The sequence below is a fragment of the Nansenia antarctica genome (genome assembly GCF_963989245.1).
Source record: "Nansenia antarctica genome assembly, chromosome: 18".
Lineage (NCBI taxonomy): Eukaryota > Metazoa > Chordata > Actinopteri > Argentiniformes > Microstomatidae > Nansenia > Nansenia antarctica.
This window is the reverse complement of record NC_137691.1, coordinates 17,027,667-17,052,666: the sequence shown is the minus strand read 5'-3', so window position 1 is coordinate 17,052,666 and position 25,000 is coordinate 17,027,667. Positions and strand designations below refer to the sequence as shown.

Genomic DNA, 25,000 nt, shown 5'->3' with positions numbered 1-25,000 from the left:
AAGCGGACCAATCACAGTGCTTACGGTCTGCGTAGGCTACGCCGTAGATTTTACACAGAAGTATAAATTGGGCTTAAATTCGATGCAGAAGTATACATTGGACACTCACAGCAGGGCCAGGGGGTCCGGCGGCTCCAGTCTCACCATCCTTACCAGGAAGACCCTGTAGAGAGAGAGAGAGGAGGATGGGTGGGCAGGGGGGGAGGGGGGAGAGAGGGAGAGACGATGAGGGAGAGGGAGAGGGATATCAGCCATTAGGGGCCATAGGCCATTGATTCCACTAAAATAATGATATATGTAATTACAACTGCTCATGCTCTGCTCATAGCGTAGCATACTCTACCGTGTGTAAATAGTCTCCATCTGTGTGCACTGAGTGCCTGGGATGTTTACAATACCAGTGGAGGCTGGTGGAGGTCGACGTCGGAGGACAGGCTTATTACACTGAACCCGGCGTCCTCCGATTTCTGCCTCCACCAGCCTCCCCTGGTTTCTATATACAGTACAGTCGATAATAGAACTGACAACTTACTCTCAGACCTGGGGCACCAAGCAGTCCCTTCTCTCCTCCCTTTCCAGGCTCACCCTGTTCAGAAGGAAACACACCACTCGGTCACTCACAATGCAACGTCATCAGCACCATCAGCCAACACTTTGTAAGGGACTGAATATCTCTAGTATATAGGCCAACTTAATGTAGTTATATTTATAATTGTCTATGTTGTAGCTGTACAGTATGTACTATGTGTCAAGTTGTATGTAGGTAAGTTCTGTGTGTTTAGTTGTTCATTACAGTAACTGCATGTATGTCCAGTGCTATGTTTACATTACTACCTTTGCTCATACTGTATATTGCACATTGCACATGTCTCCTGATAGAGCTTCTTTTATACTTCTGCACATTAGATACTGTACATAAACTACCTCACTGCACTAACTACCTAAATGTACATAGCCCATAACTGTATATACCTCTAAACTAAACTGTTGTTTACGACACTACCTCTGCACATACTGTGTATTATTGCATAGTCACCTATCACTACCATTCTTGTTCTATTTATGTTATGCCCTAATATGCACTTTTGGTTGGATGCTTAACTATATTTAGTACGGTACTTGTATTCTCCGATGACAATAAAGTTGAATCTGATCGAATCTAATCTAATCTAATCTAATCTAATCTAATCTAATCTAATCTAATCTAATCTAATGTGGACGACCACAGGTCACCCAGTGAGCAGGGTCCACAGCAGATATATATACAGATATATATACAGATATATATACAGTATCCAGAGCCACTCACGTTGGCTCCCTTGGGTCCGGGGAAGCCCATCACGCCAGGCTGGCCGCGGGCCCCCTGGGGGCCGGGGGGTCCTGGGCGACCGTCCTCACCAGCAGCACCCTGGCAGAGGGGAGGACAGGAGGGTTAGGAGACAACACACGCACACACGCACACATGCACACACACACACACACACACACACACACACACACACACACACACACACACACACACTATCCCCATGAACCTCCATCACTGTCGGACCAGCAATAAACCATGACCCTGTCATCTCCATGGAAACATGGACAAAGTTAGTATCCAAAATGAGTGAAAGAGAAATTGCACACTTGAATGTTATTATATTTGAATCGTATTACACTTGAATGTTATTATATTTAAACTGTATTACACTTGAATGTTGTTATATTTTAATCGTATTACACTTGAATGTTATTATATTTAAACTGTATTACACTTGAATGTTATTATATTTAAACTGTATTACACTTGAATGTTATTATATTTAAACTGTATTACACTTGAATGTTATTATATTTGAATCGTATTACACTTGAATGTTATTATATTTAAACTGTATTACACTTGAATGTTATTATATTTAAACTGTATTACACTTGAATGTTATTATATTTAAACTGTATTACACTTGAATGTTATTATATTTAAACTGTATTACACTTGAATGTTATTATATTTTAATCGTATTACACTTGAATGTTATTATATTTAAACTGTATTACACTTGAATGTTATTATATTTGAATCGTATTACACTTGAATGTTATTATATTTAAACTGTATTACACTTGAATGTTATTATATTTGAATCGTATTACACTTGAATGTTATTATATTTAAACCGTCTTTACATTTAGCTAGCTAAGGATGAAGCTACCTAAGTGACAACTGTGTCTTTGTCAGAATCAATCGTGGTTTAGTAGGGCCTAGTCATTCTAGTTTCAATTTATTCAATGCAAGAATGCATTGAAATTCAATTCATGATTTCCCCATGGAAAACAATGCCTCATTGTCATACTCAATTTATACTTCTTGTATTTGTGTGAATTAATAAGAACTGATCCATACCTGGTAACATAGCACCTGAGGGATGTTATTTTACTGCCAGAGTTCTCTGAAAATGCTAATTTATCCATTTTGCAGAATGTCAGAAGGCTGTAGCCATATTCTTTTTGGCAGTCCAACTGCTTAACAACCCTCTTTTATGCCATTGCCTAATCCCTACCTCAGCAGTTACCATCTCACCCACAATCATTCTCCAACAGGCAGAGCACAATGGAATTTTAAAAAGAGAGTTATATGCAAATGTGCCTTTTTTTCTTTTTCTTTGTGGTATAAATGAATTCTATTTGAATCTAGAAAAAAGCTCTGTGCCTCAGGAAAATGCAGTCGTTTCCTGTGAGAAAGTTAGTGTAGCCTTCAAAAACTGTTGCGCACAGACCATGATCAAGGGAACGGTGTCATATAATGCAATGGGGTGCAATGCAATATGAAATGCAAGGGAGAGAAGAGTGGGAGGGTCAGAGGAATGGAGGCAAAATAATGGTGTTGAGGCACTGTTGTCGTGACGATCACATGGGGGGACTATAGCTAACAGCACGTAGGAGACCTTAATATTGTGTGTGGGGGGGGGGGGCGGGGGGTCCTGATGACAACATCAAAGGATCATACTTACAGATGGTCCAACTTTGCCTTGAGGACCAGCATCACCAGGACGACCTGTCAGACCCTACAAGGAGAGAACGGAAACACAGATCAGTGAGCTGATGATCAAACACACCGTTTCAAATCTCTCGAGCATACTGCGTCAGCGGAGGCTGGTGGAGGTAGAAATCGTAGGACGGGTTCACTGTCATGATCTGATTACTACCTCCACCAGCCTCCACTGCCTACAGTGTATGAATCAAAAGTAGTTCTTCATTGTGTAATGCATTACTCACTCTCTTAAACTACAGATCCATCCCTCTGACTCACAGTAACATCACAGTACAGTACATGATTCACATCTACAGTCTTGGTTCGCATGCACAGCCTGTGGCGCTACCCCTGAGTAGATTCAAGTCATCTATCTGACGTAAGACAATGGTACTGATATCACACTATGTTCATATCATTCACTATATGGCATTTAGTTTATGACACTTGTTAATGTTATCCACAGCACTTTAATGGTTTGGTATAATATTATGTTCCCAGCAGGAATCGAACCCACAACCTTGGTATGGTACCAACTCTACTAACTGAGCCCACACAGGACCACCACGTTGTTCCAGACAATAAAACGTTCAGCCAGGCAGCCAGGTGGTGTCTGGAGGGGGGACTTACTCGGGCACCAGGCAGGCCAGGCTCGCCAGGGCGACCGGGGTCACCGCCAGCTCCCTTGGGACCGGAGATACCGCCGGGTCCGCGCTCGCCAGGGGCTCCCTGGGTGAGGAAGAGACAGATGAGTCAGTCAGTCTCCGACGGGAAGACATCCATCAACCTTCCACATCCGCTCGACATGAGATGCGTGAGATGGAGAAGTTAATCGTCCTTATAATAGACGGGGTTGTGATTTTTTTTCAAGACATGATGAGAAACATGAGAAAGGATACCTTCTGATATTCATGCTATCTAATGAATTGGAAGAGGGGTGGATGATATCTAAGGAAACCCTTCCATTTGTAGACTATCTCTGATCCAGGTCAGGTAAGGTGGCGGCATGATAGCAAAGCCTTGTGGTTGTATGGTGAAACTGCACGCAGCACTGTCACTAGCACTGAAACTAACTAGTACTTAATCATACATTCTCTTTGATGCCTACTTGTTCCTTATTTAACTCTATTGGGAGAACATATTCAACCTAATTGGATTGTAATGGCCTAAAAGATTCCAGTAATAATATATGAGTAACTATATGACGTATATTTAAAAATATGAGTCGGCAATGCCTTTCTCTACAGTTCAAAAATAGAATTTTCACACCAATGCTGAGCTGTCGACAAGTTACATACTCCTCCAGGATTGTGCTTTACAAGCGTGAGAGTGCTGACAAAATGATTTATTATCTTATCTCCTCACTCACTCCTGCCTGATGACTATGTTGAGCTTTATCTTAATGCATCCTGTTAATTTCCTGTTACACAGCGGATTCCCCCCCTCCCACAGCAATAACACACCCCACCCCTGGGGATGCACGTTGCCATGGTGACTCACCTTGGGACCAGCCAGACCATCCTGACCGGGGAAACCACGGTTACCAGGAGATCCCTAAAACCAAAGAGGTAAGAGTTAGGCTAGCAGGAACCACAACAACACATCTCTTTTTGTTATAGTATTAAAGGGGCAATCTGGGATTTTTCCATAATTTTTTTTTTTTTTAAATGAAAGATATATAGTTAGCCATTGATTCTTGAAGAGTATACGTCATAAATGCTGGAAGGAATTGACTGTAGTTCAACAGTTACACTGTCAAAACAATCTCAGATTGACACTCTCTTATGAACAGTGGTTAAAAAGTGGTTCGATTGTGATCACCGAGAGCCACATGATATATAAGTGTGGTTATGGTGGCAGAGATTATGGCACAGATATCATAATGACATCCTTGCTCCAAGTGTAATGCAATGTCGTATTATGTGTTGTTTTAATTCTGTGCATTATGTCTGTCTAATCTGCATCTTCTACTACTATCTCACAGTGAAGAGATGTTCCTCTTGCTTAGTTCAGTTCAGAGACACTGAAATTCGATTATAGATAGGATTAATGGTGCACTCAATCGCTCCTCAGAAACTCTTAGATTTCTACCAAGATTGACGGTAGGATTTTGTGTAGGGCTCCCTATTGGCTAGTTCTGTGATAACTCCTAGTGGGTAAATGACATGCAGAGTTGGAAATGTCCTAGTTTCCTAGTTCCAAGGAGCAAATGAACGCAGCACTAGTACAATCTACAGCTGGAAGGACTGTGAAGATCTGAAACACAGTATACACATACTCTGAGGCTGTTCAGATTGTCGTTTCATGGTTGTTTGTGTCTGTCCTGGACTGGGTCTTAACCAGCATAAAGTAAGTAAGTAGCCCTGAGAACCGATGGTTCTCGAGCCTAATGGCCCATAGGAGCAGGAGCCTATCTCCTGTTTCCGTAGCGTGAGGTGGCTTACACCCCCTGGACATGACGCTGGTCCCAATCCAACCCTTAATGCTGAGTGCCAAGCAAGGAAGCATCGGGTACCATTTTTATAGTCTTTGGTATGACTCGTCCAGGGATCGAACTCACGACCTCCCGATCTCAGGGTGGGACACTCTAACCACCACCTGAGCTGGTTAAACCGGCCCGGCGGGGGGGCAGTACTCACTCTCTCTCCGGGTGGTCCGAGGGGTCCAGCAGCACCGGGCTCTCCACGAGGTCCTCTCTTCCCCTCCTCTCCGGCTGGTCCTAGGGCTCCTTGGGGCCCAGCGGGTCCCTGTCACACACACACACACATGGACAGGCTGGGTCAGGACAGGCAGGGATGTAGTGGTAAAATAGGGGGGGTAAAGCCTAAACACCATGGATTGAATAGGTGGGTAAACACTACTGTAAATGTTGCTGAGTTAGCTGGAAAAGGTGGGTAAACACTATTTACCAAAGAAAAATTGTGGGTCGCACTGAGTTGACTTGGGGAAAACTCGTGAGCTTAGAATTATAAGGTTCTATCTCCGTCTAGGGTAGTTCAGAGATATTGAGCGCCAATTTTTTTACATTCCATTATGTTTTGTGAGATGGAACCTTTGTATTTTATGAATTACTAACTCAAAAATGTCAACATTTTAAAAATAACACCACACAGGCATTAATAAACACCTAATGGATCAGATTATGTAAAAAACTAAATTTTGACAAAAATGGAGATAGAACCTTATAATTCTAACGTCACAAACTCTCAACTGCATCACTGACAGAGATCACTAACAAAGGCTATAAGATAGTCAAGGATATGCTTCCATCCATCCATGTATTGTTGGGAAAACAATCATTGGAGAAATAGTGAAATAGTGTCAAATCAGTGCAAATAGTGATTATAAATTCAAATGATAATCATAATAGTATATCATATTATTCTAATAAGCAATGCTTTTCTGTGCTCGTTCACTGACTTGTTGAATGATGTCATATACATAAACAGTGTCCCCTGGTGGTTACATGCAAATATTACATCGTCTGAATAATGCCCTTCAGATAAATCTATGGACACATCTACCATAAAACTGAGAGACTTACAAACATCAATAGATGGGCTCATTCAAAAACGGCAGATGCTTGATGGGGTCCTTGGAACGACCTTAATCTAAAACCCTAACTTCAAGCGTTTAAAATGTCTACTTTAGTCGGGTGACATCAGAGTTGGGTCTTCCCAAGCATCCCACTTTGGATTTATCCTTCATAAAGTCAGAATGTCAAGGGATGGAATGGATGGTTGGAAGCAACCTGTTCATCTAGGAACGTTGAAATTCCCTATTCTAATTTGGTCTCGGTTTTGCTATCATTCTGTTGCATTATTGAGTGCTTACAGTATGTCTGCGTCATGACAACGAAATGAAGAAAACACAGCATAAAGCAGACAACCCTTTTTAAAAGGGTGTACAAAGTGCTCTTACGTGTGATAATCGTGTTGACTCTAAATCACAAGCAGCGATTTCCATCTTTGGACTGACTGAGGCAGCACAGATAAGTGGGATTTTTTTATGAGGAGGTTTTATACATCTGGTGCGGCCAGTATCACAGTGAGAGCGGTGGTGACAGCGAAAAGCTTTTAACGGAAGGATGAGGGATCAACTCACAAGCTCTCCTTTGGGTCCAGCCTCTCCCTTGAAGCCAGGGATACCGGGGTCACCCTGGGTAAAGAGACAGAGGAGGGGGGTCAGGACAGAGGAGGGGGGTCAGGACAGAGCCTAGAGCAGCACCAGTCTGATGATGGAGGTACCTCATAACACCCAACACCACCAAGCCTCCGAGAATATCACAACAACACCAACAAAAAGAGTTTGGATAGATACATACATACGTAGATAGACAGATAGATAGAGAGAGAGGGAGAGAGAGAGAGAGAGAGAGAGAGAGAGAGAGAGAGAGATAGAGAGATAGATACATACATACATACATACATACATACATACATACATACATACATACATAATATTATGCAGACAGACAGAGTGGATGTACTGACAGACAGACAGACAGACAAAGTAGATGTACTGACAGACAGACAGACAGACAGAGACAGACAGACAGACAGATAGACAGAGTGGATATACTGACAGACAGACAGACAGACAAAGTGGATGTACTGACAGACAGACAGACAAAGTGGATGTACTGACAGACAGACAGACAGACAGACAAAGTGGATGTACTGACAGACAGACAGACAGACAGACAGACAGACAGACGGACAGACAGACAGACAGAGCGCAGACGTACAGATGTTCCCTTTGGTCCGAGAGGTCCAGTGGCGCCCTGAGGTCCGGGAGGGCCGCGGGGCCCGGGGAAACCAGGAGCACCAGCGATACCGGGACCACCCTGCACAGAAGGGACGAGAGAGGAACCATCAGCCAATCAATCATCTGATCACTCCAACAAACACTGAACAACAACAACCCACATAGATTACTGACATTACTGAATTACTGACTGATAGTTTAACGAAATAGAGGAAAAAATAGAGTAACGGATGGTTAGTACTGGTCCCTGGCCTATTCCCGTGACGGATCATGTACAACTGATTCTAAGTGGCAGTAACCAACCGTGCCTAACAGGCTCTGACATTAACTTTTGGGTTTAATGGTTTGCAAAACGACGGGGGAAATGAACCTTCTATCGCCAGTTGCTCTCCAGACTATACTGCATAAGGACAGATGTGTGTATTAAACACAAACACTTCTATCAATGTCTTTTTTCCATTAACTATTGTCTTTTTAAATGTTATCTATTTACTTCTTATATTTGCTTTTATTCATTGTAATTTTTATTTTCTTATGCTCCTCTTGCTGTATTTTTTAATAATGCATGTAAAGCACTTTGAATTGCCCCTGTTGTATGAAATGTGCTATACAAATAAACTTGCCTTGCCTTGCCTTGCCTTGCCTTGTATGACGTGGGTAAGGGGCACTGTATGGGTCGTATATGTGGAGTGTGTCATGGACAGTATGTTTTATATACAGCAGTACTGTGTGTCTAAGACCACTTCCCCGCCTCGAGGATATTAAAGTTGATCCTATTCTAACAGTAGTTTAGAAGAGAACAACATTATTGTGCCCAATAGCCATATTCTGTCATGTGTATTTATGATTTTCGGGGGCCTGTTGACAGCTACTTGGTCAACTCTGTGGACTCCGGGGGCATATAACAGTACTTGGAGATATTACCTCCATATTTCCTCTAGCGTTATCAGGGCCTACAAATGGTTCAACTATGATAAAAAACAAAACAAAAAACAGACTTGAGGGATAGGGCAGAAGGCTATTACAGATGATTTCAGACAACCTCCAGTACCATCAGTGGAGGCTGGTAGAGGTCGATGTTGACCTCTACCCAGCCTCCCTGGAGTACCACACTTAGTCTGGAAGGGAACTTATCTTCAGTTCATGTTGGTGTGACTGTACCCCAGGGGGATATCAGAGGAAGGGTAGGAGGTAGAGACACAGGAGAGGACGCTTGTATACTCACAGAAGATCCTTTAGAGCCGGGGATACCATCAGTTCCAGGGTTTCCCTATAACGAAGGATAAAGAAAGTATACACTTGTTCACTTTCACATGGTCGTATTTCATGCGTATTTCATTCAAATCTGTGCAAAAAAACCAACGTTGTTTATTACGAGCTTTCGGTCATTGACCTCCTGAAGAAGGTCTATGACCGAAAGCTCGCGATAGACTACGGTGGTATTTTCACTATGCGCTATTTCATTTGACATCATACCTACAGTTGTACTGTCCAACTGTGACGGATACAAAAACGTAGGTGCTTTTCACAACAGTTCCTGCTAGTTACTAGTATCCGACACTTGATGCGTTGAACATGATCCGAACATGATCAGCAATTATCACACAGAGCTTTCCTGCTGGGTACAGTACACAGTTCTCTTTTCCAAGCCAGATCTCCTATGCTCCGCTCGGTGGGCAACAAGACAATGTTTTTAACAGGGTGACTCACACCCGCGCCAGAGGGTCCAGGAGATCCAGGGGTACCAGACTCTCCGCGGGGTCCCTGTGCACCCTCAGGTCCACGAGCACCAGTGGGACCAGCTTCTCCCTAGTAGGCAAACACAAGAGTGGACTGGTTAGACTCAAACATACATCAACAAGAACATCACGGTTCATTACCAGGTCTCTCTTGAAAAAGAAAAAGCGTATATATTTTTTTGATCTCAATGGGATTAACCTGGATAAATAAAAGGTTGATTAAAATAAAAAAAGAAAGAAATCTGAAAAGAGTTGGGAATTCCTGCCGCTCCTTTGGTCGTATCTTTATTTCATTAAGATATTAAGAATGATTAGATAAACAGTTAGAGAGGACAGGAAGGAAAAGAGGGAGCGGCAACAGAAGAGCAGCAGGAACGCAATACAGATCTGAGTCCAGCCGGACGATCCGAGTTTAATGATGTTAGGGGTCTCATCTCTGATTTATGGTCTCTGCTGTAATGGTAGTGGACAACAGAGTATACTGCTGCATGTGTGTTGTGTCTCCTGCGTATCGTATAACTTTGTGTCTGCTGCCGTCTTGGCCAGGGCTATAAACTGCATGCCTTTCCATTAAGAAGTAATGAGAACAGAGATGTGTGTATGTATGACGTGGGTATGGTGCACTGTGTGTATTGTTTATGTGTAGTGAGTGTGTAGTGTACCTTTTGTTGTGTATGCACCAGTACTGTGTGTCTAAGACACTTTTCCCCTCGGGGAGATTTACAGTTGACCCTATTCTAACAGTAGATTAGAAGAGAACACACTTAAGTGCTCCTTGTGCCTTTGACTGCAGCACAGCTGTGCTGAAACCAGGATATAGCCCACGTTATTGCTTAATAGCAGAATGCACAACGTTTCTTTATTCTTGTAGTCTAATTAATTACTCTAATGAAGATGCAATGGCAAGACAAACAAGTCCAAATGATGGAAATGGTTTCTAATGGGACTATACTGTTTTGAGTGCTATAAGATAAACAACTCCATTTACAACTTCCATTTGGCGTAAAATATAAGTGATTAGGTCTGGTCAAATTGAGTCAGAAGTAGTTACTCTAAATTGATTTGTTTGAAGTGCTTTGCATAAAAAAACAACTATTAACAAACAAAACGTCATTAGAGAAGAATGTTTACAACAACATTGTTGCATTTGTAAAAACGAAAACACAATTAACTGGGCTTGTAAAGTTCTTTCATTAGGGGTTTGTATTGAAAGTGCACTAGCCAGAGCCAAGCCTATAAAAGGCATTCAGGCCTCCTAGTCCAATCACAGAGCAGGATATTCACAGTCATTCAAGTAAATATTGTGAGGCATAGCTCCACCCCTTACGGGACAGCCAATGATAGCATTGAATCGTGAGGTCACAGCCTTTGAGGAAGCTGGTGAATGGAATTCCTCTCCCATTGCTTAGCAATTTTATACAACCCAACATGACTCAATAGACTGACATAATGCAGTGTGTATGTAATTGAAAGGGGCGGTGCACTCGGGGAATTCTTGTTGGGCTTTTTTCCCATTTTTCTCTTTTCCTGGTACCCAAGTGTATTGGGATACAGGGAAAAATAATGCCTCTAATGCTCTACACTTTTTGAGATTATTTCTACACTTCTTTGAATGTTGATCCATTTAAATGAACAATTCTAAACAGGTGCAGGAGGTGCAGACGCGTGGATTCAAGCGATAATAAAGAAGATAGGTAGGTAAATGCAAACTGCAGAACAATATTGAATTCTAGGAGCGTACCAGGAATGACCCGGAAGACGTTAAGACACGCAACCTGTCTGTTTATGATCTTGTATAACACATCATCAACTTCTTTTAGTTTTTTTTTAGGTCACCAGTGTGAGTTTCTGGAGTTTCTCACGCATAATGCACCCCCCACCCCCACACACACACATACACACACACACGCACGCACACACATTGGCCTCGTCTTCAGCTCTGCAGCAATTACTTTAAGGCATTCTCAGAAAGGCTGTATTATGTAAACACGCCCCAAGACCCCAGAGTTTAGTTCTTAAATGATTTTCCTGACTGTGTGGAGAGGGATGGAGGGAAGGAGGGAGGGAGGGAGGGAGAGAGGGAGGAAACTAGAACCAGCAGCCGGGGCTGCATAGAGGGCCTTCAGGCATGGAGTCTGGCCTGTCGGTCTGCTCACCATTCTGGGAGGATAAATCAGTCTCAAGCAAGCGGAGAGAGAAGAAAACTCTCCACAACCCCCCCCCCTCTTCCCCTCTAATTTTCCACACAGATGGAGGCTCAGAGCACTTTTCAAGCCTGCCCAGCCGTCTCTGGTTTCCCTCTCTCTCTCCTTCGCTCCTCCACATGAAACTCCTCTCCCCACCATTTTCTCACACTTTTAGAAACGTTTTCTACTTTCCTTTCCTTTCCTTTATACTTTCATACCGGTATATCAGACAGTATATATGTATATATATATATTATATATATATTAATATATTTAAAGTGCACATCTTTTATTTGCAACCCCTTTATGATCCCTTGATAGGCACAAAAACAAACATTGGTTTTGGGGTTTCTAAAAGAACCCTTTGAAGTCCTCCTGGAGTTCTAGAGCTAAGCGTCTGAAGCTAAGATAGGGTTGTTTTTGACGTTCAGATCCCTGCCCGCTGAGATGAAAGGAGGAGAGGAGAGGAGAACAAACGAAAGAGAGTGAGAGGAGGAGAGAGTGGCGACATACCTTAGAACCTGGAGAGCCGGGGAAGCCTGGAGCACCAGAGGGGCCGACAGGGCCCTGCAGAGAGAGGAGAGAAAAGGAGAGGGGGGGGTTATGTGTGTGTGTGTGGGGGGGGAGTTGACGGGAGAGAGGGGTGAGAAGAGGGGAGGGAGGGGAAGGAGGAGGGGGGTGGACGGGGAGGGCAGAAGGGAGGGGGAAAGGGGGGAGGAGAGAGAGGTAGAAGGGAGGGTGTGTGTGTGTGTGTGTGTGTGTGTGTGTGTGTGTGGGACAGTAAGACATCAGACACTGCTGCCACCTCAAGGGCCTCCAGGTTTACTACAGCAACATTACAATTGACGGTGAAACTTGATGACGTGAAACGTACACAGTGAAATGGCATGATGATGAAATGTACATTATATTATAATACTTATATTATAATACTTACAGGTGGGCCAGCGGGGCCGGGCAGACCATCGTTTCCACGAGCTCCCTGGGCAAGAGAAACACAAGATACCGTCAGCACACAGCACACAACCACGTAGATATCAGTGTACTGAAATGAGAGTACTGTAGGTTTGAGTGTGTGGCCTGTTAACCTGTGGCCTGTTAACTTGTGGCCTGCTAATATGTGGCCTGTTGATCTGTGGTCTGTTGAACTGTGGCCTGTTGATCTGTGGCCTGCTACCCTGTGGCCTGTTGATCTGTGGCCTGTTGATCTGTGGCCTGTTGATCTGTGGCCTGCTAACCTGTCACACCTGTAGCCTAATCAAAGAGCCAGTGTGGCAGGTGCAGGTGTGTTTTTTCCTTTTCATTTGAAGGTTTCTTCTTCCAAAGCCTTTGGGGTGACGTGTTTGATACTCACAGCGTTTCCAGATGCTCCGGGACGACCTCTCTCACCGGGCAGGCCTCGTGGTCCCTGTAGAGAGAGAGAGAGAGAGAGAGAGAGAGAGAGAGAGAGAGAGAGAGAGAGAGAGAGAGAGAGAGAGAGAGAGAGAGAGAGAGAGAGAGAGAGAGAGAGAGAGAGAGAGAGAGAGAGAGAGAGAGAGAGAGAGAGAGAGAGAGAGAGAGAGAGAGAGAGAGAGAGAGAGAGAGAGAGAGAGAGAGAGAGAGAGAGAGAGAGAGAGAGAGAGAGAGAGAGAGAGAGAGAGAGAGAGAGAGAGAAGAGAGAGAGAGAGAGAGAGAGAGAGAGAGAGAGAGAGAGAGAGAGAGAGAGAGAGAGAGATGTTAAGTCACTATTTGTATAACCTGACATAGAGGACTGACCTACAGTACTGTAGGGCTAACATGTAGATATGTGTGTACGTGTGTGTATTCAGATCTATTGGACGATAGCGATATTTCTCAGTCTGAGACCATACTGTGTATCAGAACTACAGAGAGTCATAACTCTGTTTGACTGTCGCTCCACTCCACAGCTCTACTCACCATAGGTCCGGGGGCGCCGTTCTCTCCAGTAGACCCAGACTCGCCCTTCACAGAGATAACACACAGACACACGGTTAGACAAGCAGACAGAGAAACGGACAGAGAGGGACGAGGGACATTTCTAAAAAAAATAAAATGGTTTGGGGTTGACAGCAGTGGTGTAGTCTACGTGATACGCAGGACTACGCCGTATACCCACTAGGAAAGGCCAAAGATTTCCATATACCCACTTAAAAATGTGTGAGGATACACATAACGGCGTTTTGTGACAGAACTTTCACTTTCATTCATAAAATTCACCCCGTCTGTGTTACGAAGCACTTGAATTTTGGACCATTGAGACTGACTATACTATAGCGTCATATACCATCAAAGGGGGGAGATGCGACATGAAATGTCAAAATGCAGCACTATCATGCACAGATCACCGCCTTATAACATTTATATATATAACGTTAGACAGGGAGCGCATATTTATTTTTATGGCGTTCCGAAATGAACGATATGAGGCTATCACAGTATAGCCACTAGAAAAAACTAGACTACACCACTGGTTGACAGTGTCAGGGTGATACAGAGGAGAGAGGAGTAGCAGGGTGTTACTCTGTGACAGCCTGATAAGAGAGCAGCCTAGGGTGTTCGTGATGATCAAAAAGCTTGGTTTGTTTACGAGCCAGGTTGGTGTGTTGTGTGGACTCCTCCTACCTTAGATCCAGCAGCTCCACTCTCTCCCTTCAGCCCAATGGGCTGAAGGGAGAGAGCCTGGAGCCCTGAGGATATAAGGTAGAAGATGAGTACCAAGCAATGACTGTGTGTGTGTGTGTGTGTGTGTGTGTGTGTGTGGTAAAAATGGTTTAAAACTCACTATCCCTCATCTATATAGGGTAGATAGATCAAGGCTAACATCCGAGGTTCACAGGTGGAAAAGAAGAAACCTTGTATTACATCCGAGACAACAAACTAACCCAGACAAAATGGATCTCCGGAGGACAATAAAAGTTGATCTGATCTGATCTTATTCGTTTCATACGGTACAGTGTCTATGTCTGTCTCTATACTACAGGTCTATATGTTTATGAGACAAGTGTATTTGATTCCAGGATTCTTGGAATAAGTATGTTCCCATGGTGGAGTATAACACTAATCCTAATGAAGGAGAAATGGAAGCGGCGCTGCGTGTATAGATGATGCAGTCACTCACTCTGTGTCCCTTGATTCCGGGTAGACCTGGAGTTCCTGGAATCCACGAGCTCCCTGGTGGGGAGAAGATAAGAAGAGGAGGAAGGAGGAAGAGAAAGACAAGAAGAGGGAAAGTAGATAAAAGAGAATGGAAATATTATTCCTTCTATCCAGAACTCATGCTGTTCTTTCTCTGGGAGCTGCCAGAAGGACATAATGACATCAGAGAGAGATTTCCTTCAGTAGTGTTCTTTTCTTTTGTTTGTGTGTGTGTGTGTGTGTGTGTGTGTGTGTGTGTGTGTGTGTGTGTGTGAGTCTGTGGGTGTGTGTCGACTCGTCCTGGCGGGAGCCGGAGCCCCAGCTGGTCTGTATTTGGCTTCAGAGGGTGTAGTTCTGCATAATAGTCTCGGGTGTTTTGTTGAATAAAGACAGTTGTCCTCCATTAGCAGAATGTGGCTGCAAAATGGCGTCTGTTAAAAGAACGAGTGGAGTTGATGAACAAACAGTCCAACTCACCTGTGGCCCAGAGGGTCCACGCTCACCACCTTTGCCAGGTTTGCCAGCCTCACCCTAAAACAGCCAGGGAGGGAGGGAGGGAGGGAGGGAGGGAGGGAGGGGGGAAGAAAAGGAGGGGGGAGAGAGGGGACAAAAGTGAACAATGGACTATTAGGTGACCTGAAAGGCTAACAATGCATCCAAACTTTCCCCCCAAAATTAAAAAAAATAAAAAAGCTTAAAGAGTGATTGACAATTAGATAATGACGTCAGATTGTTCCATTCAGTTGTGAATGACATCACAAATTGCAAGCAGCGCATCCGGCGGGCACACTCTTGAGTTGGCACTAGCCCAATGAGTTGCCACCTAGTGGTGGGACAAAGATATTGCATCTTCAGCATTTATTTGTCTTCCATCAATGGCTATTGAAAACTGAATTGAAAATCACAGGTGTCATTTGCAAAATCACAGTTAATGGCACCACTATACCTGTCTGATAGCACTGTTTTCACTCCAACATTGTATTGATGTAGTGTTGTATATGTACAGTAATTTAGTCATTCCATGCTATATGGACTTGAGAGGATTGTGTTCTTGTACAAGTGGAATAAGGTTACCGGTCTTATTTTACTTGTGTAGTAACACAAACCACTCAATGTCACCGGTAACCTTATAAAGGTAACCTTATAGACATGTTACTACAATAATGACAGTTAATACAGAGGCATTAAAGGCCCGATCTCATCAAAATGAACACACCCCTAACAGGGGCTACTTCATGTACAGTGTTAGTCATTAGAATAAACAGCTGACTTGGGGGGAAAATGGCCAATGTGGTTGTGAATTGGGAGATGATGGAGATGAGACACTGCGGTAGGAACAAGGTATCTACCACTGGAGGGCGCTGTGTATGATTATGACTAATAATAACACGATCATTTATGATATATCATGGTTGAGATTAACAATCGTGGGACACATGAGGATAACGTTTGAATTCTGAGCATTCTGTCTGACAGCGAAGGAGAGCTAAGTGACACAAGTATCGTTGGACACAAGTATCTTTGGAGATGTGATATCTATAGATGTGGATGTTTGGATCGCTCTTATTGGCTCACACACAGACTTTGGAAGAGTAGTGATTGGCCAGATATACTGTAGTGAATGGATCACATCACATGGGACAGTTTACAGAAGTGAATATGATTCGTTGTTTATATGTGCAGGGGGTGGGGTGATTCTCCTCTATATGTGGGGAACAGTGGAGGCTGGTGGAGGTAGAAATCGGAGGATGGGCTCATAATGTGTTTGATACCGTTCCTCGTTTCTATTTCTACCTCCACGAGCCTCCACAGATAGACAACGGGTCGGGCCGTCATATGACACAGCAAGTGCACGTTTAAGACAGTGTGCACTGACCGTGACCATGCCTCAGGGTGATTGGGACTTGATCGGACATAATATAGGATAGTCAGGAGAGTGAATGACCCCGAGAGTGACAGACGGGGGGGGGGGGGTTCGAACCCTGGGGGGAAGACACAAGCGTCTACCGTTAGGCCGAGAGGACATCCTCAAGGTCAGAGGTCAAGTTTACAAGTCTACCTCATCACCAGAGAGGGATTTCATCAAATCACTCCCGCTACACAAGGTTGATAACGGATACAGTGGGGGTGCTTGTAGATGCTGTGTTGGACCGTGTCAGTGACAGAGATTACTTACATCATCTCCAGGTTTGCCAGATGGTCCAGGAGGGCCACGGGGACCCATGGGACCCTGTCAGGAGAGAGGGAGGTAGAGAGGTGAGAGGCAGTTACCTGTCAGCCCCACTAGGGGGCGACATTACATTACACAGAGAATAGCAGACTTACGTTTGACATTTCTGGCATTTAGCCTAGCAGAGGCCTTTTATCCAAAGCGACTTACAACAATACGTTAAGTGTAATTTGTCTAAGTAAGCGAATCATCTATCCATCAGTCATAGCAAGAAAAAGTAATCTAGGTCAGGGCCAAGGGCCATTGCCAGTCGTAATGCTAGAAGAAGGAAGAATTTCTTGTGGTCAGAAAAAGGTATTTTCTTCTCTTCTTCTTTACAAGCACCTCTGGCTAAGAATGTTTTAAAAGCAATGCCAAATGATATAAAAGAAAACGCTCAACCAGATGATTATCATTTGGAGTTTTATAAGCGGTTGTAATACTCATGGATACCAGCTGACAGACATAATTAATTTCCTCCAACACTAATCTGGATCATGAATGATGTCTGTAGTAGATCACATAAACCAGATTGTCGTATCTTGGCAAGTTGGCAAGTTGTGTATGGGACAACAAAGGGAAGGAAATGGACTATTTGTATCGGAAAAACAACAAACAGCAGGCAGCAAGTTAGATAACAACCAAAGAATACATTATACCTTACTATTCATGGAACTACTGTACCTTGTTTAATCTATGCTGACTTTGTGTTATAAATAGAGACCTTTTCCCTCATTCTTTAGGCAGTGCTGTGGCTGTTCTCAATGAGAAGTCTACTATCTACTATTTACTATCTACTATCTTAAAAAATATATTCTTATTCTTATTTTATTTTTGTACCTTTATTTTACCAGATAAAATCAATTGAGAACAAATTCTCATTTCTCATTCTTGCCCCGGCAAGAATAAAAACAAACATATAAACAGAAATACACAAAACAATACATACAATACTTGATAACGGCAAAGACAGTGAAGATAAAATAAATAAAAACAAAGTCAACTAACTTATGTGTGAAAAGAGAGGGGGGGGGGTGTGTCTGTGTATGCATGTGTGTGTATGCATGTGTGTGTGTGTATGTGTGTGTGTGTGGGGGGGGGCAATCAGCAGGAACAACAGTCAACTATCTACTATCTCTCAATGGGATTTACAGATGGATTGGGGGGGGGGCGATGATGACAAATATATATCAACATCCTCCCAGTATGCTGGCCAACTGTTTCCTGGCTCTTCGCTCACCGCTCGCTAACCTTGTTTTTCTGGGACGACAAGTGTGTGTGTGTGTGTGTGTGTGTGTGTGTGTGTGTGTGATTCTTCTGTTGCCAGATTCTTCTGTTGCCAGTAAAACAGTAAGGGTTTGATGTTTGATTCTAATTACAGGTAATGATGTATTCAACGTTGGGTTCGAGGGGATGAAGGTCAACAGGGGAGGGCACCTCTGTGTCCCCCTGTCTGTCCTGGCGTCAGTCTGCATAGCTCAACTCCACAGGAGCAGATTAAATTAGCCCCCACAGCGGAGCTGTCTCACACTGGGGCTGTGGGGGGCGGGGGGGGGGGGGGGGCGGGGTGGGGGTAGGGGTGGGGGTAGGGGTGGGGGGGTTAGCACGGTGTGATACTATTATTGGATACTTACAGATGATCCAGGCTCTCCAGCCTCTCCGGGGTTGCCCTGGAAACCTTGTGGGCCCTGGGATTCAGAAGGGAAGGGGGAAAGAGAGATTATAGAACATTGTAGCAGACAAGAGACAGTGTGTGTTGGTCAGTGAGGTCGGAAGGCCTCTAACCGTGATGAGAACTAGAGTGTATGACTTTAGCCGAAAGGGCATCCTAGGGCAATGTGGAAGGTCTATATGAGCTTTATCATCACGTCCAATGGGGATCAAATAACACTTTCCTCTTGTGATGTCGTTCTAAAGTGAATCATTGATCGCAGGAGAACTAAGACGGCTACTGGGTAGAGGTACATCATAGATCATGTGATCATGTGATACATTCCAGTTGATTTATTGGCTATTTGATCATTTTTGGGATATATGAATGTATCGATTGCAACAGCAATGAGCACTGAACGTGTCGTCTTAAAGTGTCGCGGTCGAAGTCGAGTAGGGACAGCGTTTCCTCTCCGTAGACCAAACTACTTCACGTTATTCCCTGGAATATCGAATCGCTATCGAATATTTCCATGGCCAGTTTCATATTCCATATTTGGACCATTAAGTGCCACCAGAGAGGACTGTACCAATGTCTCCCAAATCTGCTCTTTGTGAGTAAAGTTCATCTTGTTGAGACAAGTCGACTGGCAATGTCGACCAGTCTAAATGTACTTGTTTTGTTGTTGTTGCTGTTTTTTTAAGGTAGGAGCTGGGAGGGCTGTACGATAGGTGCAGGGCTGAGTGTGTGAGGGGGGGGCGGAGGGGTGGAGGGATGGAGCGGTGGAGGGGTGGAGGGGAGGAGGAGGAGTGGAGGGGGCTGTACTATAGGTGCAGGGCTGAGTGTGTGAGGGGGGCGGGTGAGGAGGGGTGGAGGGATGGAGGGGTGGAGGAGGAGGAGTGGAGGGGGGTGGAGGATGGGCCCGGCGAGCCCTATGAAAGGTAAATTGTCAGGTGTTGCGTGACTGTGCTGCGACTCTGCACTAGGGAAGAAACCCTCCGGCCCGCAGCTGGGAGATGAAAGAATTCGATGCCACCTTGGTCCAGAGCGCAGCGCAGATGTTAATAACTCCTCTATGTTCTCTCTGTGTTCTCAGGTGGTATGCTCTATCGTTTATTCATCTGTTCTTTGATTCATATTTTCCCCTAATTATTTATTCATGATCTAAAATATGGACAAGAACAAATCTAGATCTAGGGCCTTATGGATGCAACAATATTGTTGTTTTTACAGCTTTTTAATCCCTACTGTCAAACAACCAACGATGGTGAGCGTGTACAGTAGTCAGTGTTATGACAAGGCGTGTGTCTGTGTGTGTGTGTATGTGTGTGTAGTGTGTGCGTGTGTCTGTGTGTGTGTGTGTGTGTGTGTACTTACAGGTGCTCCGCTGGGGCCAGGTGGTCCTCGTGGACCCATAGGGCCCTAAGGGAAGAAGGGAAGAAGGGAAGAAGGGAAGAAGGGAAGAAGAGAAAAAAAAAGAAGAGACAAGGTTATGCTACAATAACCTCATAAACATAACCTTTAGTTACCTGAGTACCTGGCTACATGACAAACACAACCGATTCAAAAACGATGTTTGTTATAATTGTCATAATTATGTTTGCCATGTTGCAATTGCATAGAGAGAAAAATACTTTAACTATGAACTTCTTTCTCTCGCTCTATAAAACACATCAGCTGTTTTGCCCCAAAGCTACGAAAACCCAGCAATCTGCCTGCCTGCCTACCTGCTCGTCTGTCAGAACCATAAATCGTTAGGAATTCAACAGCGGAATTCATTCAGACTCTCTCTCTCTCTCTCTCTCTCTCTCTCTCTCTCTCTATCTCTCTATCTCTCTCTCTCTCGCTCTGTCTCTCTCTGTCTCTCTGTCTCTCTCTCTCTCTGTCTCTCTGTCTCTCTCTCTCTGTCTCTCTCTCTCTCTGTCTCTCCCGCTCTGTCTCGCTCTGTCTCTCTCTTTCTCTCTCTTTCTCTCTCTCTCTGCCTCTCTCTCTCTGCCTCTCTCTCTGCCTCTCTCTCTCTCTCTCTGTCTCTCTATTCCTGAGTTTGGAGGTCATGTCAACAGAGACTGAAGTGGGAGTCTTTTGACTTCTGTCTAATTGGTCAGTACACTTTCACATGAATTTATAAACAGTATGACGTGCCCTTCTGGTATAAGCATTGAAAATCTGCTGAAAACCTAAGATCCCTCAAGTCTAGTTGTCACATATTAATTAACCTTTCTATATGACACAAATACAGTTGAATCAATACAACTTCATCTCCTCCTGTGAAGTATTTTGCTCAACTCGATGCATCATTTACTCAGCGAGAGAATTCACATTCTAGGCAGGTGATGAGGCAAATCTCGCACACACATGCATGCACGCACACACACACACACACACGGATTCGGTATCATTCAAGTGATTCTCATGATTTCCACTTCACTCATGAAAGCCTTGTTGACTTTGACAACCCACTGTGTGGAAATTTATTCCTCTTTATGGGAGCTGTAACAACCAGGCACGCTGTTCTGATTATATTTCACAAATCCAGAGCGGCCGCCAAAGACAACGTCCCCATGGAGGCAGAGACCACTGCACTGGGGGGGAGGACAGTCCTCTTTTCAGGGGGTGTGGGTGACCAACGCTGCAATGGGCCTCCCTCCCTCCCCCTCATCAATGGGGTTCTATGTCTCCAAGACTAAGAGTGTCTGTGCGTGTGTGTGTGTGTGTGCGTGCGTGCGTTTGTGTGTGTGTGTTCGTGTGTGTGTATGGGGAGGTGTGTTTGTGTGTGTGTGTGTATGTGTAGGTGTGTATGTTTGAGTAATGTACATTTGGGGTGGTGGTGTGTGTTTAGGGTTAGGGCTTGCGGCCTGCCTCTCAGTAAGAGCGTTGTTGTGGAGGTGGTAGGGGTGGTAGGGGTGGGGGTTGACTGTGCTTAAGACATCAGTACAGCCAGTCTTTTTTGGTCCTTTCCACCCCCGCCCCCCGCCCCCCTGCCCCCAGCCTCTTCCAAGCTAACCCCAGGCCCCAATTCTCGGGGGGAGAAGCCACAGAAATGGAGGCTCATTGCTCGGCACGTCGCTCTGCACCGAGGGGCTCTAATAGGCACCAACCCCCCCCCCCCCACCACCACCACCGAGTGTCTCATACTTTGGCTTGACCAGCCAACTCTGTGGGTTTCCAAACCAGAATAGCACACGTCTCGCGCGCTTCTCCTCTGTGACTGCGGCCGCAGGTCTGGCCGGTGCGCCAACTCTCTCTCTCTCGCAGGGGCGTTCCTAGCGTGCTCGGGAAAACAATCAAGACCAAGACTCTCGGTCACCGGACCGGCCTCCATCTTCTCTCCGCTCCATGGGAGGGGTGTGTGGTTTTTCCATCTTGCAATTTCTCCTCCTGACCAACAGGGGGAGCTCTGTCTCTCCTAGCCTGATGTAATTGACTTAGTTGCTACAGAAGAAGCCTGGATGGTTGGTGGTATGATGGTGAGGGCCAGCGGAGGCCTGTGTCCTCTCTCTCTCTCTCTCTCAGATTCACCCAACAGCAGCACAGTAATCACATACGGCGGCCGGCGTCACGGTCTCTCACCATTGGTCCTTGCATCACTCCCATCTGCGCTCCGCCAGCCTTCTCGTCGAAGCCTCCCGCCATCTGAGCAGCAAAGTTCTGTGGCAGACAGACAGACAGACAAGACAACCATTAGCCACTAATTTATTATGATACAGTAAAGTTTCAACATTTGCTACTGTCGCCAGTTATGTTGAAACCAATGAAAGAATACTAGGTACAGAGATATACTACTCTCCAATAAGATGATATTACAAAATGCTAGATGTATCGTTGCCTCATAAGGAAAGGTCTTCGTAAGAGCAGACTTTTATGATGTCTGTTTTTCATTAGTCAGGATACGACAGTGTCAGGTCGTCTCTGTGTTTGACTACAAACATAGTATACTTTTTGGTATTGGGTTTTTACCACAGTAAAGACAGGAGGGGCTTGGGGGCATGAGCAGTGTCTTCAGCTCTCTCTCCCTCACAATGGCTCTCCTTGTCTTTCTTCAAAAGCCCCTCCCCCCAATTCTATCACGCTACCTCCTCCTCTCTGTCCACCTCCCTCTCCCTCCCCCATTTTCTCCTTTTCTGTCTCTCACCAAGAATGAAAAGAATTCTAATTGTCTCTCTGTCTCTCTGTCTCTCTGTCTCTCTGTCTCTCTCTCTCTCTCTCTCTCTCTCTCTCTCTCTCTCTCTCTCTCTCTCTCTCTCTCTCTCATCTCTCTCTCTCTCTCTCTCTCAGTGTCTTGGAATCCCTCCATGTTTGTCTCTTTAAACTCCAAACTCTAAACTCTCAGCAGCCTCCCTTCTTTACATAGATATTTTACATTACTTACTCTTTTTTTTCTCACTCTCTTTCACCCAGCCAAAGTGACACAATTTCAGCCTATACCGTGTGCCCTACTTTACAGCACTATTTAGTCCATATTCTCCCCCCGCCCTTGTTCTGAGGTACAGTACAGTACTTACTCCGCCAAGGCCAGGGGGTCCGTTAGGTCCTGGAGGTCCGGGGGGTCCGGGGTTGCCGGGGGTACCAGGCTCACCATCTCTGCCACGGGGTCCGAAGCTTCCCTGAGAGAGGACAGGTGCAGGAGTTAGACCAACGAACACACTTGTTATGGAGTTGAAGCACGGGAGGCTATTTGATAGGCTAATATCAAATGTCTTCTGAAAATACTTCAGATGAAAATGTCCCAAAGCTAAAAGGATGAAACGAAAAGCTCAAAGCTCAGAGCTGTTTCAGTCTTAAAGGTTCTCATTGTAAAAGGCTCAATGATAACATCCCCCATTGGCAGCTTTCTACTGTACTGGATCTGCCATTTTGTATTTGAAATTGACTGTTTCCATGAAGTAGATCACCTAAACTATAAAGGATCTTCACACACCGTAGAGATCGTAAAGATACCCTGAAGAGGTATCACAATTCCAATTTAATAACTGCCCCATGACAGGCAGTCATTTCGAATGGGCGTACAAAGTAATTTCAAGGGCCATCAAGGACACCTACATATGCAGTAACAAATTCATCCGCCAAAAAAACGTCACTTGGCAAACCCATTCACATCTGAAAACATCCGAGTTCATTGTCTGTCTATTTCAATAGCATGAACTCTGGTAATACCTGGACCAGATCATCACAGCTCAGCGAGGCAGATCATGTGTCAGCCACTTAATACCCAACTGAATCCTGTCCAAGCCCGTCTCCTGCCATCCTACATGAGGGCTTGGCAGACACACACACCTCTGCTGATGACACCCAAGACCCCCCAGGCCTCATACACTGGTTACACATTAAGTCTTTGTGTCAAACACAACATTACTGTTCATGTTCTCTCTTCACAGCGACATGTTGTCAATAATACCATTAAAAACAGCCCCAAGTGGAATTAATAGGAAACGTCAAAAAAAGAATGGCTGAGATGTAGTCACAAGGAAATGGATCTTAGGAAATAGTTAAGCTGTTCAGGAGCTAGGTAACCAACATACCACAGTGCATGTTGTGACAAATGGCTATGCTAGGGAACATTGCACCAGAGAATGTGTTCACCACATTTTTCACGAAGACTTGGATAGAAATTACGTCCTAATAGAACACTCTGAAATAATGACCAACGGAGAATAAACTGGAATATCTGGGTAAGAAATTAATAGATTGTGGATATGTATACAGCGAAAGTAACTGGTCAAAGTAATAATCTTTAAATTAATAATAAAGCCCTCAATCTCAATCAATAAAAAGCCAAGCATAGAGTCTCTATTGACCTGGGGACGGTCTACTACACAAATCCCAACACGTGACTTCACTTGAGGTAAAGACTGGTGGGAAACCATGACAACACCAAGACAGCACCATGACAACAACTGCTGACAAGGAACAGTACGGCCACGCTCTCAACAAAGAACCTCAACACCAGCCATGTCAATAACACACTCACAACAAACAACCTTCAACAGAACTGTACCATGTACCATGGTCCATTGGTGTGTAAATGTGTGTGTGAATGGGTGAATGAGAGGCCGTTGTAACGCGCTTTGGAGCAGCAAAAAAGGTGCTATATAAGTGCAGTCCATTTACCATTGTCTTTTATTCATGACCAGAATTAAAAATGTCTCTTTAAAGCATAAACCTGCGCAGAAAACGGATTCACCGTTCCCCACTGTAATATTATGCACAAACACAAGACTACACAACACCACCTGGCGCCTTGCCTGCGGCCATCTTGATGTGCTCACGGTGTTACATTAATGCATTAATGCA

The 25,000-nt window shown here is 44.5% G+C and overlaps 1 protein-coding gene across 1 annotated transcript in view; it reads right to left on the bottom strand.

The window, feature by feature from the left end:
* The window catches only part of col2a1b (collagen, type II, alpha 1b), a gene marked incomplete at both ends in the record, with an annotated part of 51,697 nt that overhangs the window by 18,438 nt on the left and 8,259 nt on the right, over window positions 1–25,000 (bottom strand). Inside the window, 24 exon segments of the mRNA XM_080548217.1 lie at window positions 110–163; window positions 533–586; window positions 1,310–1,408; window positions 3,003–3,056; window positions 3,653–3,751; window positions 4,523–4,576; window positions 5,662–5,769; window positions 7,127–7,180; window positions 7,770–7,868; window positions 9,015–9,059; window positions 9,500–9,598; window positions 12,228–12,281; window positions 12,652–12,696; window positions 13,069–13,122; window positions 13,632–13,676; window positions 14,337–14,378; window positions 14,833–14,873; window positions 14,876–14,885; window positions 15,327–15,380; window positions 17,026–17,079; window positions 18,693–18,746; window positions 20,087–20,131; window positions 22,280–22,357; window positions 23,212–23,313. Coding sequence (XP_080404343.1) covers window positions 110–163; window positions 533–586; window positions 1,310–1,408; window positions 3,003–3,056; window positions 3,653–3,751; window positions 4,523–4,576; window positions 5,662–5,769; window positions 7,127–7,180; window positions 7,770–7,868; window positions 9,015–9,059; window positions 9,500–9,598; window positions 12,228–12,281; window positions 12,652–12,696; window positions 13,069–13,122; window positions 13,632–13,676; window positions 14,337–14,378; window positions 14,833–14,873; window positions 14,876–14,885; window positions 15,327–15,380; window positions 17,026–17,079; window positions 18,693–18,746; window positions 20,087–20,131; window positions 22,280–22,357; window positions 23,212–23,313 — 1,497 coding nt within the window.